This window comes from Gracilinanus agilis, chromosome 4 (assembly GCF_016433145.1).
Source record: "Gracilinanus agilis isolate LMUSP501 chromosome 4, AgileGrace, whole genome shotgun sequence".
In the NCBI taxonomy this organism is placed as follows: Eukaryota; Metazoa; Chordata; class Mammalia; order Didelphimorphia; family Didelphidae; genus Gracilinanus; species Gracilinanus agilis.
This window is the reverse complement of record NC_058133.1, coordinates 511067651-511085046: the sequence shown is the minus strand read 5'-3', so window position 1 is coordinate 511085046 and position 17396 is coordinate 511067651. Positions and strand designations below refer to the sequence as shown.

General features: G+C 44.8%; 1 protein-coding gene across 1 annotated transcript in view; it reads left to right on the top strand.

Moving 5' to 3' along the window:
- PSMD1 (proteasome 26S subunit, non-ATPase 1) overlaps positions 1-17396 on the top strand; it is a 101954-nt gene that overhangs the window by 23446 nt on the left and 61112 nt on the right. The window contains exons 10-16 of the mRNA XM_044673280.1: positions 1563-1651; positions 2312-2390; positions 4020-4193; positions 4972-5083; positions 6191-6387; positions 8269-8364; positions 8645-8709. Of these exons, the coding sequence (XP_044529215.1) occupies positions 1563-1651; positions 2312-2390; positions 4020-4193; positions 4972-5083; positions 6191-6387; positions 8269-8364; positions 8645-8709 (812 nt within the window). The remainder of the gene's footprint in view (positions 1-1562; positions 1652-2311; positions 2391-4019; positions 4194-4971; positions 5084-6190; positions 6388-8268; positions 8365-8644; positions 8710-17396) is intronic.

The window sequence follows — 17396 nt, the reverse complement described above, 5'->3', positions numbered from 1 at the left end:
TCTTCACAGTGAAGTCAACTGTGATGTGTGCTTGTTCTGGAAAAGTTTGGTGTGCAAATATATTATTGTTTTCTTATTTATCTTATAATTTCAGAAGCTGCCTTATTTTTACATCCAATGATCTAATTATCCATTGGCAATGATTCTTCATTTTTATGATTTAATTTTTGTTGTCTGCACTGTTTTCCAGTGACTGCATCAGTAATGAGCAGGAGAGCCTACATTTTAAACAGGCCTTCTATAATTGGAAAGAACTCTGTTTTCATGGACAGAGTCTCTTTATTTAATTCATGTTTTAATTACCATCCTTTCTCATTGCAGGTCATTGATACCTAAACCAGCTTCTCAGTCACGCATTCTGGGAGTGACATTATTTTGTGTTCACAGGAATGATTTGTTGTTTAATATTTGCTGGAGGCTTTTCATTTGCAAAATGAACAAAAATACAAGGGTTGTGTTTGGAAAGTTGAGTTTTCTCCCTCGAGCACTCCTAGAGTGTTCGTCTTGAGTGTTAGTTCAGTTGGAGTGTTTAAATATTTGGGCATTTATGGGATGATTCCGTTCCTTCCTTCACCTGGCATTGATCTGTGGTATCTGACACATGGCCCTCGTGTGGCCCTCGTGTGGCTCTTTGACACCTTAAATTGTTTACTTCCTGGTGAATCCTGACAAGTTGTAGTCAGCCGTTGTGGACAGTAGGATAAGCGGCTACTCGAGTGTGGCCGATGGGTTTTGTCACTTTATGAGTGTAGCTTCTCCTTCTGGGCATCTTCCGGCCTTGAGTCAGGAGTTTGGGGCCTTTTCTGGGTTGTGAAGCCTTGGAACCCTTTCTCCGAATACTGTTTCTAACTGCTGCATAAAGTAACATGCACTGAGGAAGCCACTTTGGTTGGAATATATTTAGCAAAGTGTTTGGGGATTTTTTTAAGTTTGTGAGCCGTGGACTAAGAACCTGCTTTACTATCAAGATTGTAACAGTTTAAAAATATCATACGATTGCAAGGAGAGGTCCAGCCTCTGTCTTTCACCAACGGTGAGGGACTTTGTAATGGGTGAGTTTAGCATAATGTGAGACCGAAATTTCACCTCTTGTTTTGAGGCTTTGTGCATGTTTTTGATTATGAGGCAGCTGTTTGGACCTGGGAGATTATGGTCTACAGATGTCAGCTTTTGGCTGATGACTGCTTCCTCCCCCTGCTAGAGGGGATCTGCTGTCTGAACAGTCAAAGCACCCAAGACCTAGTCTCAGCTTGATGACCATGGGCAAGTCACTAATCTCGTAGAGCCTCGACTTCCCCAGTTGTAAAATAGTGATGAAGATGTATGTCCTACCTTCTTAGCTAATAGGGTTGAGAGCATAGTGCTTCGCAGACTGTAAAAGCACTTATAATTAAGGGATAATTTTTTCAAATTATAATGAATAGATTAGATTCAACCCTGCTGTTAAAGGAATACTTGTGTTTTCGAAGCAGCTAGCTAATTTCTACAAAGAAATGTCTTTTCCCCTTGTTCCATTGTGCTCATTGTCTGTCTTAGATAAAGCTCTGGCTTTGCTTCCCCAGGACGCGGTGCGGAACTCCGTCTGTCACACGGCCACAGTCATAGCCAACTCATTCATGCATTGTGGGACGACAAGCGATCAGTTCCTCAGGTGAGTGTGTGCTCAAGGCTGCTGGAACAGAGATTGGGCTGCATTGGTTTTCCTAAGTGGAACTTGATCCAAAAAAAGAAGTGAATAAAAGCTCCTTTTGGGGCGATGTTTGCAAAGCCCTTTGAATTATAGGCTTTGAAATTACGAGGCTCTGAGTTCTGATGGGGTTTTGTTTCCTCTGTAGAGGAATCCCATCGTATTTTCTGTGTTGTGCAAACCTGCCCCTCTGTGAAGCACGAACTAAAATATTACTTTTTTTGATCATGGTTGTGGCCTCTGAGGGGCTCTGATGGGAGGCAGAAGGAACTGTGGTCAAGTAAATAATTAAGGCCCAACAGCAAAATTTGTGCTAAAGACCAAGATGTGCGTTTACATGGAATTCTTTAGCGCCTTTCCAGGACACATGATTGCAAAAACTGCAGAGTTGAGAACATTAATGTCTGCTCATCATTGCAGGGGATAACATGGCAGGCCATCAAGTGAGTGCCTGGCTTTATGATTATCTGGAAGGAAAGTGGCACTGAAAGATCAGGCTTGGCTTTCCCTGAGAGACTTCTTCAAGCAGTTTAAAGCCGTTTTCTAAAGGCCTTGAACAGAGCATTAAGGCATTCCTCTAAATTCATATTTTGGCCAACCTGAATGACGTTTCTTGTTTTGCAGAGATAATTTGGAATGGCTGGCCAGAGCCACGAACTGGGCAAAGTTCACTGCAACTGCCAGTCTGGGAGTGATTCACAAGGTGAGTGCAGCCTGGGAAATACCCTCCAGCAACTGGCCTTTGGGCTTGGGGTTGAAAAATAAATGTGAAGCATAACCAAGTTAATGGTCCCCACACTTTGTTACCCACTGCTGACTGAAAAGGGCCCCGGAGAAGACCTCTGGCATTGGAATTGTGTGCAGTGGGCTCCAGTCCTTGTGAATGAACTTCCCGTATTTCTCTCCACAGATACATCCATCTGAAAGGGTAGTCTCAGGGTCACCAGATGGCTGATTGGTTAGTGTCAGGCCTGGAGATGAGAGATCCTAGGTTGAGATCTATCCTCAGACACTTCCCAGCTGGGTGACCCTGGGCAAGTCACTTAACCCCCATTGCCTAGCCCTTGCCGCTCTTCTGCCTTGGAATCAATACTGATTCTAAGGGTTTTAAAAAACAAGTGTCATCTGCTCTATCTTCCCTAAGTTATAGAGGTGGTCATCTGTTTTATAGTAGGTTCTTCAAACAACCAGGTATTAAATGCCTGCTCTATGTGAGGTGCCGCACCATGGACTGAGGAAACAGAGGCAAGAATTTGAAAGTCCCCACCCTATAAGAACTGCCATTCAATGGCCTCCACCGTCTTCTGTCTTTGCTAGTAAATGTCCCACCTCCCCTCTTGTGATCCAGGCACCCAAGTGTTACACTGAGGAGCAGCAAGTAGTACTAAGTCACTTTTTCATCATCTTATCAGTCTCTGGTTGGCAGCCTCCATGTCTGGGAGCTCGAATATTGGGATTCCGAGCAGGGGCTCCTAGTTTATCCCAGCCTGTTGCTGCCGGTAGTTCTATGGCCCACACATAAACCCTGCTTTGAAGCCAAAAACCTTTTTCTGTTTTAAATCAGACCTGCCATTTCATTGGTGGAGAGAGCTCAGGCACCCAGCTTATCTTTGGCAGCTTACCTGCCCCTCTTCACGAGAGCCAGTCACAGTTTGGGGCAGAGCTTGTGGGAATCACTTCTCACCTCCCGAAGGCGTGAATACTCATCAAAAGGGTTCACAAATTCCTGGCTGATTGAGTTTCTAAGGGTGTAAATTCTGATCATGGGATTCACAAGTTTGGAACTGAGTTAAAAGGGTCAGCTGTCTAAGTAAGTGACTTGTGAGTTCTCCAACTACCTGGCTAGCTTCTCACCTAATACTAAGTAGGGTGTTCAATCTTTTTTTTTTGATTCAGTTCAAAAGTAGACAGAAGGAGAGGTAGTCCTGTCTTCACAATCTAAGTAGGGGTACTTAAAGTAGTGTTAACTAAAGTGTTAACTCAGAATAGACAAAGGGAATAAAGAATTCCCTTTCACAGACCGGCATTGGTATGGGGAGTACCCCCAGGCCAGTGAGGTGAGAGGTTCTCCCTTCATCCCCCCACAGCCCCAGATCGAAGCCATCAGCTTTCTGGTTCTCTGAGGGAGTGGAGGAGCTCCTTTCTGGCTTTATGTTGCCTTGAGAACAGAGTCCAGTCTGCTTACACAGGACATAGAGCTTAATAAGGGCTTGTTAAATTAAGGAAAGGACTGTCTTTTCTAGAAAGAGATAATTCTGCCAGATATCCGTAGTAGTGGGAACATCCTAAAGCGGGAGACTTTCCCTTAATGCTTTTGTTATTTAATTTACAGGGTCATGAGAAGGAAGCGCTACAGTTAATGGCAACCTACCTCCCCAAGGATACCTCTCCCGGCTCAGCCTACCAGGAGGGTGGAGGTCTCTATGCACTGGGTCTCATTCATGCCAATCATGGTGGTGACATCATTGATTACCTGCTTAACCAGCTCAAGAACGCCAGCAATGACGTAAGTGCCTGCTTATCAGGAGGATGAAGACTTAAAGACAGTCCTGGCCAAGCAGCTCATGGGGAAGTGAAGTCCCCAGAAAATGATTGATTCCTTACTCGTGTCGTTTTATAACTGATTCTGGCTGATTTTTTCTTTCCTATAAAACCCAAAAGTTCATCTCTCATTCCTTTTACCTTGAAAACAAGGCACTAGATCATTTAAAAACATGTCTACACACATACCACAAACACATACATGAATAGGAGTGTATAAATACACATATATGTGCAGACAGTCATGAATATGGGTGTGTGGACATACATCTATGTATGCCTAGGCACATCCCTACCCATTGATTGGCTAGAACACTGGCCTTGAAGCCAGGAGGACCTGGGGTCAAGACCTGCCTCTGTCACATCCTGGCTTTTTGACCCCAGACAAATCACTGGCTCTTATCCTTGAAGGTGGAGGCTGTTACGTCTCCATTGCAAACATAAGAAAACTGAGGCAAATGGTAGTGAAGTGACTTGCCCAGGGTCACACAACTAAGATGTGTCTGAAGCAGGATTTGAGCTCATGGCTTCCTATTCCATTCATGGAGCTAGTGAGAGTTTCCCAGATCTGTTTCCCTGTGGAGCAGTTCTTAGCTACTTGGTCTGCGCTGACTCTGCAAGGCTAACATCCTTCAGGCTATTTCTCTGTCTTATAGTATGGGTTATTTGTGTTTCTTTTAATGAAAGCTTCCTAAGGTTGGATGAGGAGGGCCCAGTGTAAAGAGAACCTTTTCTTTCCCTAGATTGTCCGGCATGGCGGCAGCTTGGGCCTCGGTTTGGCTGCGATGGGAACAGCCCGACAGGACGTCTATGATCTGCTGAAGACAAACCTGTACCAGGATGATGCTGTGACAGGTGCTGTACTTTTCTCAAGAGCATGCAGCTGGGGCCCTTGGTGGGGTCCGCAGTCCCTGGGGAATCCACATAGATGTCAAGGGCTCCTCAGACTTGGAGTATTTATTATTTTGATCACTTATTTCAACAGAATTGGGGTTTGTGTAATCTTGTGTTTATTTATTTAAGTGTAGGATTCCGAGCAGGGGCCCCTAGTTTTTCCCAGCTTGTTGCTGCCCAATGAGTAGTTCTATGGCCCACACATAAACCCTGCTCTGAAGCCAAAAACCTTTTTCTGTTTTAAATCAGACCTGCCATTTCATTGGTGGAGAGAGCTCAGGCACCCAGCTTATCTTTGGCAACTTACCTGCCTGATGGTCATGGAGGATTTGATTAAGTGACTTCTCCTCAGTCACACACACCACCACCCCCCCCACCCCACCCCAGATATGACTGAACCAGGACCTGAACCCACTTCTCGATGTTGGGACCCGCTTTTTTCCTCTGAGCTAGATTGCTTCTCTGTGAACTTTGACAGATTAAGAAATAACTCTTGATTTATTCTTCCCATTGTATGAAAATGTAAATATCTTAGAAATCAGGAAGGTTGGAAATTGCCTTTCCCTATTCCATTTGTATTGGCAGAGCAAGGGGATCACTCTTCCAGCTTAATTTGGGTCTGTCTAAACCAGCATGGTCCTGTGTGTCTGTTGGCCAGCTGACTGGGACAGGATGGAACAGGAAAGGATGAGATGGGGTGGGATAGGAACACGCAAGGTTTCACTGGCGTGATGTCTCTTGATTGCTTTCCCTGTGGCTTGACTCTGATCACTGAGCCATAGTGAGAGAATTTTGAGAATTAAATCTCCCCACTCCGAAAACCATTGTAGGATTCAGAAGTTGTCAAAACTTAAGGATAGGATTTAAAGTGCAAAAGTGAACTTGTCAGACATAAAGGGTCTGCAGGTGGGTGGCCCAGGCCTTTTCTTTGCTACAGAATGTTTGAAAAGAGTCCTAGGGACAGCTAGTCCATCCTGCTCCCTTCCTCATACCTTTCATCTCAAGTTGTACATGATGAATATTAGCTCTTAAATACAAGCTCTTAACAGATTGCTTCTCAATGTCCAGGAGAAGCAGCTGGCCTTGCCCTGGGCCTGGTCATGCTGGGTTCCAAAAATGCCCAGGCCATTGAGGACATGGTTGGCTATGCCCAGGAGACCCAGCATGAGAAGATATTACGGGGCCTTGCTGTTGGCATTGCTCTGGTAATGTACGGGAGGATGGAGGAAGCTGATGCCCTCATTGAATCTCTGTGCCGGGATAAGGTGAGAGCATCTCTGGGTACCACTGGGCTCCACAGGCTTTTACTATCTCCTCTTCCCCTCCTGCCCCTCAGCTTCTCCATTTAGTGCTGCACTTATCTTCCCTTCAAATCAGGCCCCATCAAATGAGGCCATGCTTGTAAAGGTCTTAACACACAGTGTGGTACATAGTCAGTGCTTAATACATGCTCATCCCCTGTGCCCTTTCTTTCCCTCCAAAAATTTCTCTTTTATAATGATGCACATTGGCACAGCTCCTCTGTAATTAGGACAGGAGAGGAGAGGAGAGGATCAGTGGTTTACAAACTCAGTTTTCTGGGGAGTTCACAGGCTGGTCTAGGGGAGGGGGAGGTGTGTACCTTTTGAAAAATATTTTTTACATCACCTATATTTCTTATGCTCCTTTTTCCCTTCCCCAAAACCCATCCCTTATAGCAAAGAATAAAATAGAGACAAAAGCAATTCCAAAAAAACTAACCATTGACTTGGTCAAGTCTGGTGATGGTATGTGGGGCTCAAACACCCTCTCATCCTTCGCCTCTGAGAAGAAGGGAACAAAGTCAACTTTTGAGGTGAATGAAGAACTTGTGTCTTCACTGATTTCTTTTTTGAGCAAATAGAGATCCATTCTCTTTTGTTTCTAAGTCAAAAGATTTTAGTGATTCATGGACACCCTTGTTGCCTTTGTGTCACTGTCACTTTTTAGTGAGGTCTCCCTCTCCCTGTGCACGCACAAACACTCACATGCACTCTCTTTACAACACCTCCAAGACAAATTCATCAACATGGCAGCAGGCCCACTCACCTTGGACCAGCACCTCTTCCCTATTACTTCTTCACAAAGTCCTATTTGGTCATTCATTGTCTTGCCCAGGATTTGGAAGCCTCTCCCTGCTGTTTTCCTTGACTTTATGGTGATCATTGTAGTGCCTGACCTCCTGGGTTTGCTCGCTTCCCTTGACATTGGTTCATATAAGCCTGCCCACATTTCTCTGAATTCTTCAAATGTGTCATTTACTAACAGTGCAGAAGTTCCTTACAAGAGGCAGCCGTATCCCTTGGCAGACAGAGACTTGGCCATATTGTTGGGAAAGCCTGCCTCTGACTGGTCCTGGGCAAGGGTGACCCCAGGAGTTCACATGATCTTTGGCCCAGGCAACTCACTGATACATTAGGTGCAAATTGCTGCCTGAGTCCCAGGAGTTTTCTTACCAGCAGGACCCTCCACCCATGCAGGCATAGGTATGGACCAAGAAAGAGAAAATTCATGGCAGTCATACAATTATTGATCCATTTCCCAGGCACTGGGCATCCACCTCCCTAGTTCTTTGCCATTTCAGAAAGTGTTGCTAGAATCCATTTGCCTAAATAGAGCATTCATGTGTAAAAGCATGGGGTGAGCCTTGCACGGGTCTTGGGGATGGAAGATGGGAAAGGAAGTTAAAAGAAAATGAAATGAGTGTTTATTAAGCTTCTGCTATGACCACACTGTGCTAGGGACATTACAGAGAGCTCATTTGATGGGCTCAGCCACCCCAGGAGCGAGGAACAGTTCTCATCCTCATTTTATGACTGAGGAAACGAGGGGAGGGGAATGCCCAGAGTCACACAGCTAGTAAGTGTCCAGGGGCAGACTTGAACTCAGGCCTTCCTGACTCTAGGCCCAGCACTCTGCCCGCCATGTCCAGCTTCCTCTGCCAGGCTCTATTTTACCTCCTCACTTGTGCGGTCTCTCACATGGATTGGATGCCCTCCGATTCCACTAGAAGGTGCCTCGCCTCCACCATCAGCCCCCTTTGGACTTGTGGGTCTGGGCATCTGTTTTCTTTGTCCGTGCACCAGCCTGTGTGAGTGTGGGTAAATGTTGACTTGTCCCCTCCTCAGGACCCGATCCTCCGTCGATCCGGAATGTACACCGTCGCCATGGCTTACTGTGGTTCGGGGAACAACCGGGCCATTCGGCGCCTGCTGCACGTGGCAGTAAGTACCGTGTGCCGGGAGGAGTGGGGGAGGCAGGCTGGGCACTGCCTCGCCTTGATGCCCTGGGATGGGGGGGTGGGGTTTGTTTAGCTGGAAGGGAAATCCAGTTCTGAGTTCTCTGGCAGGTCTAGAACTTGGGGGGTGCAGACGGCGATGCGCAGTCAAGGTCAGCAGCCTTGTAAAAGCCACGTACTGTTAGGTTTCTTCTCCTAAACTCCGTCCTGACGAGAGGGTGCAAATGTTACAGTTTTAGTCAAATCCTTTTCCTCTTCCTTCCCAGGTCAGTGATGTCAACGATGATGTCAGAAGGGCTGCGGTAGAGTCCCTCGGGTTCATTCTGTTCAGGTATGGCACTGCCTCATTCACTCTTCAGTAAGAGAAACACCTACTGTGTGCCAGACACTGTGCCGAGTGCTAAACAATGATTTCTTTATTGGATTCTCACAACAGCCCTGGGAGATAGATGCTGTTATGATCCCCATTTTAGACATGAGGGAACTGACATGACTTGCCCAGGATCATATGGCTCGTGTGTGAGTTAGGATTTGAACTCACGTCTTGACTCGAGGCCTGGTGCTCTCTCCATGGTACCCGTATCTGCCTCAGATAGGGTCACAAAGCCTGCATTAGGCACTCTCCGTCTGAAAGCACCTTCGGGCCCTCCCAGACGGACTCCTTTGTCTCCGAAATGTGGATCTCCCCTGGGTTATTGACTCAAGAGGCCGAAGAGGCTGTCTTTCCTCTTTTCTCTGCTGGGGCCCAGCCCAGTGACCTGCATGAAGATATGTGTCTATATTTAAACCTTTACCTTCTCTTAGAATTGATAGTAAGTATAGGTTCCAAGGCAAAAGAGGGTAAAGGCTGGGCAACTGGGCTTAAATGACTTGTCTATGAGGACACAGCTAGGAAGTATCGGAGGACACATTTGAATCCAGCACCCCCTATCTGCAGGCCTAACTGTTATCCAGTGAGCCTCCTAGCCGCCCTTTCATGGAGTAATACTGAAGATAAAGCAGAAGGATTTTGTGTTTTGTTCGTTAGCCTTTTATAAGGAAATCTGGGCCTCACGGGCCAAGAATCAGAGCTCACTCAGTGGCGCTCTACACTTTACTCCATGCTTTTTTCCTACCTGTCAGCTTTTACAGAAGGTTACAAAGGCATAGAGAGGCTGGGAGGCCTGTCTATCATCCCCCAGCTGGTTCTTCTTGGGACAGGGCTCTTTATAGCTCAGCCTGCTGCCTGGAAAGGCGGGAAGTTTGCCCTAGAGTGGTGATTCCCAAAGTGGGCGCCACCGCCCTCTGGTGGGTGCTGCAGCGATCCAGGGGAGCGGTGATGGCCACAGGTGCATTTATTTATTTATTGCTATTAAAATTTTTAAAAATTTAATTTCCAGGGGGCTAATATTTTTTTCTGGAAAGGGAGCAGCAGGCCAAAAAAGTTTGGGAACCACTGCTCTAGGGGAATGATCTCGTTCTCTGAGGGCCCAAGATAATGTCACTGAGCACAGCAGTGGTCCACACTGGCTGTCCACTGCACCCTTGGATGTTGTTAGATCTGATTTCAAGTCATTTTTCTAAAGTTGGGCAGTGGAGGGAGACATTTCCTTTCAAGTGAAGTCTTAATAAAGTCAGCAGAAGCAAATCTGTCTTAAGTTTGGACTAGTGAACCAAGCGAGTAGAGCTGTACATGGACTGCACCCAGCTAACCCTTCTCTGCACTGGAGGGAGATCTCTTGTCTTCTTCTTTGGTTTTCTAAAAGGCCCGGCCCAGCTCCATTGCTTGATTGAACAGATATCTGGTGGCCTGGCCCTGGGCAACTTCACACATGGTCCCTGCCCTTTCTCCTTGAGAGACACCAGATACATGCCTAGATAGACAGACGGCTGCATTAGCAAATAACAGGTGGAATGGTCCAGCCAGCCCTGGGCAAGAGGACAAAGGCCTTGGAGGGGATAGGGAATAGGAATGGAGGAGAGGGGAGAGTCTTCCTTAGAAGGAAACCTGCCCAATTCTAGGCCCCAAACTGGGTATTTTAGCCAGTTTTGATGGCGGTCTTTCTAAAATGTCATCTCCAATGCCTTAAAGACTTCAGGCAACTTCAATGAACATCAGTGAATTCATAGGAAAGTGACACCATACGTCTCCCTTCCCCAGTCCTTGTCCCCAGATTTTTTTAAAAAGAATTTTATTTAGAATATTTTCCCATGGTTACATGATTCATGTCCTTTCCCTCTCCCCCAAAACTCCCCAGCCCCGTAACTAAAGTGCAATTCTTTACACGTATCATTGATCAAGACCTATTTCCATATTATTGATAGTTGTACTAAGGTTTGCATTAAGGTTTTTTTTTTTAAGTTTAGCGTCTACATCCCCAATAGTATCCCCATCCCCAAGAACCCATGTGTTCAAGCAGTTGTTTTTCTTCTGTATTTCTACTCCTGTAGTTCTTTCTCTGCATGTGGGTAGTGTTCTTTCTCATAGATCCCTCATAGTTGTCCTGGGTCATTGCATTGCTGCTAGCAGAGAAGTCCATTATGTTCAGTTGTACCACAGTGTATCCGTCTCTGTGTATAAGGTTCTCTTGGTTCTGCTCCTTTCACTCTGCATCAGTTCCTGGAGGTCTTTCCAGTTCACATGGAATTCCTCCAGTTCTTTATTCCTTTGAGCACAATAGTATTCATCACCATCAGATACCACAGTTTATTCAGCCATTCCCCAATTGAAGGATATCCCTTCATTTTCCAGTTTTTTGCCACCACAAAAAGCGTGGCTATAAATATTTTTGTACAAGTCTGTTTATCTACGATCTCTTTGGGGGTACAAACCCAGCAGTAGTATGGCTGGATCAAAGGGCAGGCAGTCTTTTAGCGCTCTTTGGGCATAGTTCCAAATTGCCATCCAGAATTGTTGGATCAGTTCACAACTCCACCAGCAATGCATTAATGTCCCAATTTTTCCACATCCCCTCCAATATTCATTACTCTCCCCTGCTGTCATTTTAATCAAATCTGATAGGTGTGAGTTATCTCTGAGTTGTTTTGATTTGCATTTCTCTAATTATTAGAGATTTAAAGCAATTTTTCTTGTGCTTATTGATAGTTTTGATTTCTTTATTTGAAAATTGCCTGTTCATGTTTCTTGCCCATTTATCAGTTGAGGAATGGTTTGATTTTTTTTTTATACAATTGATTTAGTTCCTTATAAATCTGAGTAATTAGACCTTTATCAGAGGTTTTTGTTATAAAGATTTTTTCCCAATTTGTAGCTTCCCTTCTAATTTTGGTTGCATTGGTTTTGTTTGTATAAAACCTTTTTAATTTAATGTAATCAAAATTATTTATTTTACATTTTGTAATTTTTTCTGACTCTTACTTGGTCTTAAAATCTTTCCTTTCCCAAAGATCTGACAAATATACCATTCTGTGTTCACCTAATTTGCTTATAGTTTCCTTCTTTATAGTCAAGTCATTCACCCATTCTGAATTTATCTTGGTGTAGGGTGTGAGAGGTTGATCTAGGCCCAATCTCTCCCATATTATTTTCCAAGCAGTTTTTGTCAAATAGTGAGTTTTTGTCCCAAAAGTTGGGCTCTTTGGGTTTATCATAGACTGTCTTGCTGATGTCACTTACCCCAAGTCTATTCCACTTCTGTCTCTTAGCCAGTACCATATTGTTTTGATGACCACTGCTTTATAGTACAGTTTAAGATGTAGTACTGCTAGGCCACCTTCATTCACGGTTTTTTTTTATTATTATTTTCCTTGATATTCTTGATCTTTTGTTCTTACAAATGAACTTTGTTATAGTTTTTTCTAATTCAGTAAAAAAAGTTTTTTGGTATTTTGATAGGTTTGGCACTAAATAGGTAAATGAATTTGGGTAGGATGGTCATTTTTATTGTTAGCTCATCCAACCGATGAGCGATTGATGTTTTCCCAATAACTTAGATCTAGTTTTAATTGTGTGGAAAGTGTTTTGTAGTTGTGTTCATATAATTCCTGTGTATGTCTTGGCAGATAGATTCCTAAGTATTTTATTTTGTCTAGGGTGATTTTAAATGGCATTTCTCTTTCTAACACTTGCTGCTGGGATTTTCCCCCAGATTCTTGGGGTCCGTGAGGCTATATACTGCTGCTACAGAACTGGTAGAGGTTTGGGAGAATTATTCTGGCTCATTCTTGAAAGAAATGGAATTCCTAGCAATTGTATCTAATTTTTTTACAAATTCCAAGTCAGTGGGCTAAGTCGGCACCAGTTCCTTTAGGAAAATGCCACGGTTCTCGTTTTCTCCCTGCTGCTTATTTTGACCCTGGCAGACTGAGAGGTACCCAAGCTCATTTGCTGGAGTTTACTTCTCTCCCCTCTCTCCTTTCTCGCTTTTTCCTCTGTCTCCCTCTGGTCCCATCTCTTCCATCGCTCCTCCCCACACACATACACCTTCCCTCCCTCTCTTACAGTCAGCAGATGTCTCTCTAGAGCTGCTTTGTAGCCTCTTCTCTGCTTAAAGGGGTCCCGATGCCAGACAATGCTGGCGAATTGCCCGTGGCCTTGTTTGCTGTCTAAGGGAACAAGGTGAGTGTGATTTCCCCTCGTGAGTGTGATTTCCCCTCGTTTGTGGACTCTTTCTCCCCCAGGGGCTTCTGCAGGATGTTTTTCCTCTCGGAGGTTATTGTTCACCCTCCGGCCATGGGGAAATTTCCATGCTGTCTACTTGGGGATCCTGACCATGCCAAGAGGTGATCTCTGCATGCACTGTCTTCTTCCCTGCCTCCGTCACACGGCTGCCATCCACTTCTACAATTTCTTTTGGGGTTCAGGGTATCTTTTAGACAGCTGGCCTATTATGACCATTCGATAACTTTGTTCAGTCAACCATTAAGCATTTATTATATCTAACAAGCACTTACTGGGTGCCCTCTCTTGCCACAGGGTGCTTGCATTCTAATGTGGGAGACCACGTGTACATAAGAAGGTCCCTCTGGAGGGTGCCTGAGCAGATTCCATCCCACTTTTCTATGAAGGCCTGCTGAGGTGGCTAGTCTGCTCCTTCACACATTGTCCCTAGGGAAGCCAGCTTTGGAATGTTGTTTGATGTTTTTCTTGGAACCAATGAATAATGGGTAACATATCCTAGGAATTGCAATTCTCCAAGCTCAGTTTCCTTATCTGTGAAATGGGAGGCAGTACTTGTATGGTGTTCTTCTTAGGGTTATTATAAAAAAAAAAACACTTGGAAAACCTTGAAGTACTATGGAAATATGGCTGCTACTAAAGGCCTAAGACTGGGAGACATGGGTTTTGCTCTCTCAGGAATCACAGTTGTGCAGTTCCAAGTTTCAGGCTGAATAGTGGTATTTAGGATAGTATTATTTTTGTAGGAATCAATATCAGACCCAAAGTCATTGGGGTCCCCAGACAACAGGGATCTGATGGTTTTGCTCTTCTCCTCTCTTGGCCACGGCTTCCCTTGTCTGCTCTCAGCACCAGCTTTCCCCCCTTGATATCTATTACCTTCTGTTCTCTTTTCTTGGTGGCTTCCTAGAACAGTAGAGCCTCAGCATTAATGTTCTCGGTGTTTTGGGTCAGCAAGATGCTGGAAAGCTCAAAGGCCTCTTTAGAAGAATTCCTCGGTAGGCAGGCCATTTTCCTATTTGGGTGGAAGGATTTCTCCTTCCCAGATAACATTGTGGGGTCCTGACAGATCTGAAGGGGTCTCATAAACCACCTGGCCAGACATCTATCACTGAAGTTCCTGCTTGATTTGGACTTTAGGGTAGTAGTCCTCCCCGAACCTTGTTCTTTCCTTCTGTCTTCTTGGGCTAATGGGCTCACACTGCTAAATTCTTTCTGGAGAAGGGTTGGTCGTGCTTTTGTTTCTAAAATAAAAAAGTTCCCTCTGACCTCAGTCTGCAGACAACTCTCGTAAACAAGGAGAAGTAAGTAAAGGGAACACAGCTCTGGAGGGAGCATAGCCTCTCTGGCAGTGTTGGCCCTCGCTGGTTTGTTCAACACACCTGTGACAAGCCTAAGGGATGTGGTGGACAGAGGGTAGGGCTAGGGGTCACTGAGACCCGAGTTCAACACCCCCTTGGTCCTGAATGAGCTTCATGGGGAGGTTCTTCCGCCTCTTTCAATATCTCATTGACTCAGAGCTTGAAGAGACCTTGAAAGTCATCTAGTCCAGCCCCTTCGTTTTACACCTTGGGAAATGGAGGCCTGTCTGAGAGCCACCCAATGGCAGAGCCAAAACTTGGACCCGAGTCTCCCAACTCTTTTCCCCATGGAAAGTGATCACCATGCTGCCTCTTGCACGCCGTCCAAGTGTGCCTTTCTATTGCTTTTCAGCTTAGCTGCAGTTTGGATTTTTCCAAGGTTGAAGTGTTTTGAAATTCCCAGACGTATAGGCTCTCCAGGGAAATATTTAAGAAAAAGGCTGGGCTTTGAGGATTGTGATGAGCCATTTGAGACCATTGAAAGCCCAGTACCATCTCCCAGATGCTGTGGTGCTGATCTTGTCTTCTCCTGTGGTGGGCCCACCTCTGTGTCTACTGGCAGTGCCTGTACATTGAGGGATTTGCTGCTGCCAGGCAGCTGTATGGCACAATCCTGGCAGTGTGCATTGTCCACCCACTTTGTTTGGGTGGGTGAGCCTCTGGTGCCCTGATGGATTTCACTGAGGAAGTTTGGGGTTGTTTTGTTTTGGATAACTAGGACACGAGGAACAATGGGAAAACCTTCTCAGGCGAGGGAGGCCTTTCTTTTGACATGTAGTCTTAGACTCTTTTAGCTCTTCCTGCTCTGCAGTGGGTGAAGCGGGCAGAAGAGCTCTAGCATTAGGTGGCCAAACCTCCCATGAGGTGAGGCCCTGGAAGCTGCTCTGTCATTGAGCTGTAGGGTCTTGATGTCTTCTGGGCTACTTTGCTTTGGTCTCTCCACTCGGGTGTCAGCTCATTGGGAATGGACAGAGAATGCACACGGAGTCCCAGGAGCAAAACAAATGTTCATTTCTAGTCTAAGAGCTGTACAGTTCTTATAGCACCCAACCATTCTGCTCCTGTCACTTTGGAAAGAGAAGGGGGCAGCATGGACTTGGGGTCCTTTTGTGGTTTGTCCTTCTGGTCGGTCACCATGGGTTAAAAAAACATTCTTTTTTCTTTCACCAGGGGGTCGCCTGCTACTTAGCTAGAACAGCAGAAGCCAAATCTGGGCCTGTGTTCAAAATCTACCTATCTTGGGTAAACCTCACAGAGCTTTCCTGAAGGCCACCAGCATAGTCTTTAAGAACCTATAGTCCCCTCTCTTTTCCTTCTAAAATGATCTGTTTTTCATTGATCTAAACAAAGATCATTTTGGGAAACCTTTGGAATTCTCTCATCTTTGCATAGAGGTGACTTTTAGAAACTTTAGAGAGTACTTAGATACGTCAGCTCCCAAAGAGTCAAGAAGCTGAATTGAGCCCTTGTCTGGCTGTTTCTTTTCTTTTCTTTCTTTTTCTTGTTTTGTTTTTTTTTTTAACCCTTCTTTTCCATCTTAGAATTAATGCCGTGTATTAGTTCCAAAGCAGAAGAGCACTAAGGGCTAGACAATGGGGTTATGTGTAGCTTGCCCAGAGTCACATAGCTAGGAAGTGTCCGAGGCCAGATTTGAACCTAGAATCTCCATCTCTAGATGCAAAAAAAATTTCTGCTTTGATATAATAATAACAGGGTTGCTTTGGGGGTCCTTTGGTAAAGGGAATGCTAATTGAGTCACGTAGCAATGGTTGGATCTCTGGTGATTTGAGTCCTGGATAGGAAACTGAAAAGCTTTAGGGGAACCAACACATGGTTTCATGTTTTCCAGGAGAACGGCATGAGATTTTGGAAGAAAAAGTACACTAGCTAAATAAGTAGATGGTAACAAAATGGTGTCGTCATGGGGATTTATTTGTCTTCTAGACCAAAATAACCAGATTTGGGCAAAAATAGGTGTTTTTCTGGTAAGAAATGGGGAGAAAGTAGAATGGCAGGAGCTTTACTGGCTACATCAGTAGGGTTTTAAAGCCAACTTTGAGAAAACCCATAAAGGCCTAGGGAAACAGTAAAAATAGCTTCTTTGCAGGATAACATGTCACAGAAAGTGAAGAGAAAATGGGAGGGGAAAGAATCATTTTCAGGAGAACATCACTGGGAGGAGGAAAGGGAAAAAGAAAGATCACAGGGGCAGGGGCTCCTCCTACAGACACAGGATGTGGAAGGAGCCTGGCTCATATAATTAAAGCTCAAAAGTGAGTGATTTTAGTGATAGAGGATTCTCACACGCTATATTTCTGCTAAAAGTCTCATTTCACTAAGAACAGAGTAGCTAATAAATTTTCGATTTGTTTAAAGTTTTCTCTCTGAAATAAGAGGAAGCAGTGAGGGAAGCACTTACTCTGCTCGTGAATGATAAGTAGGAGAGCCTGGGATATGTGTTTGGATTAGGACTATTATTATTATTAGGAAATCTGGGGAGAAGGGACCACTATTTTGAAATATAGTAAAGGAGGAGACCTTGGGCTTGGTGTCAAACATGACTTAGACGGTTGGAAAGTAGAACAATTTGAGGGAGCAGAAGGGTAGGATGATTCTGTGGTCCAGACCCCACAAAGCTCAAGAGAAATTATATCCCAAGTGTACCATTACTGAGCGGCTTCCAGGGAAGACTGGGAGAAGCAACTAAAGAAACTAGGCAATGACACAGGAAGGTCCCTACAGACACACTCACTTTGTCAACAGAATGTACATATACCCCTAGCCAATAAGAATTGAGGCCTGGGTGGAATTGAGCCAAGAGAAGGAAGAGAAAGGACCATCAATTAGGGCAAAAGATGGAATGTTAACAGGGAGCACTGAGAGTAGAACTAGGCAGTTTCTAATTTGTTTTCAGTCTTTGCGTCAAGAATTAACTCCACATTGGAAATTATTTTAGCTAACCTATGAAACAGCAAGTATTAGCATTGGGCTTTGGAATCAGGGAGGCCTGAATTTAAATCCAGTCTCTGTGACACTTAT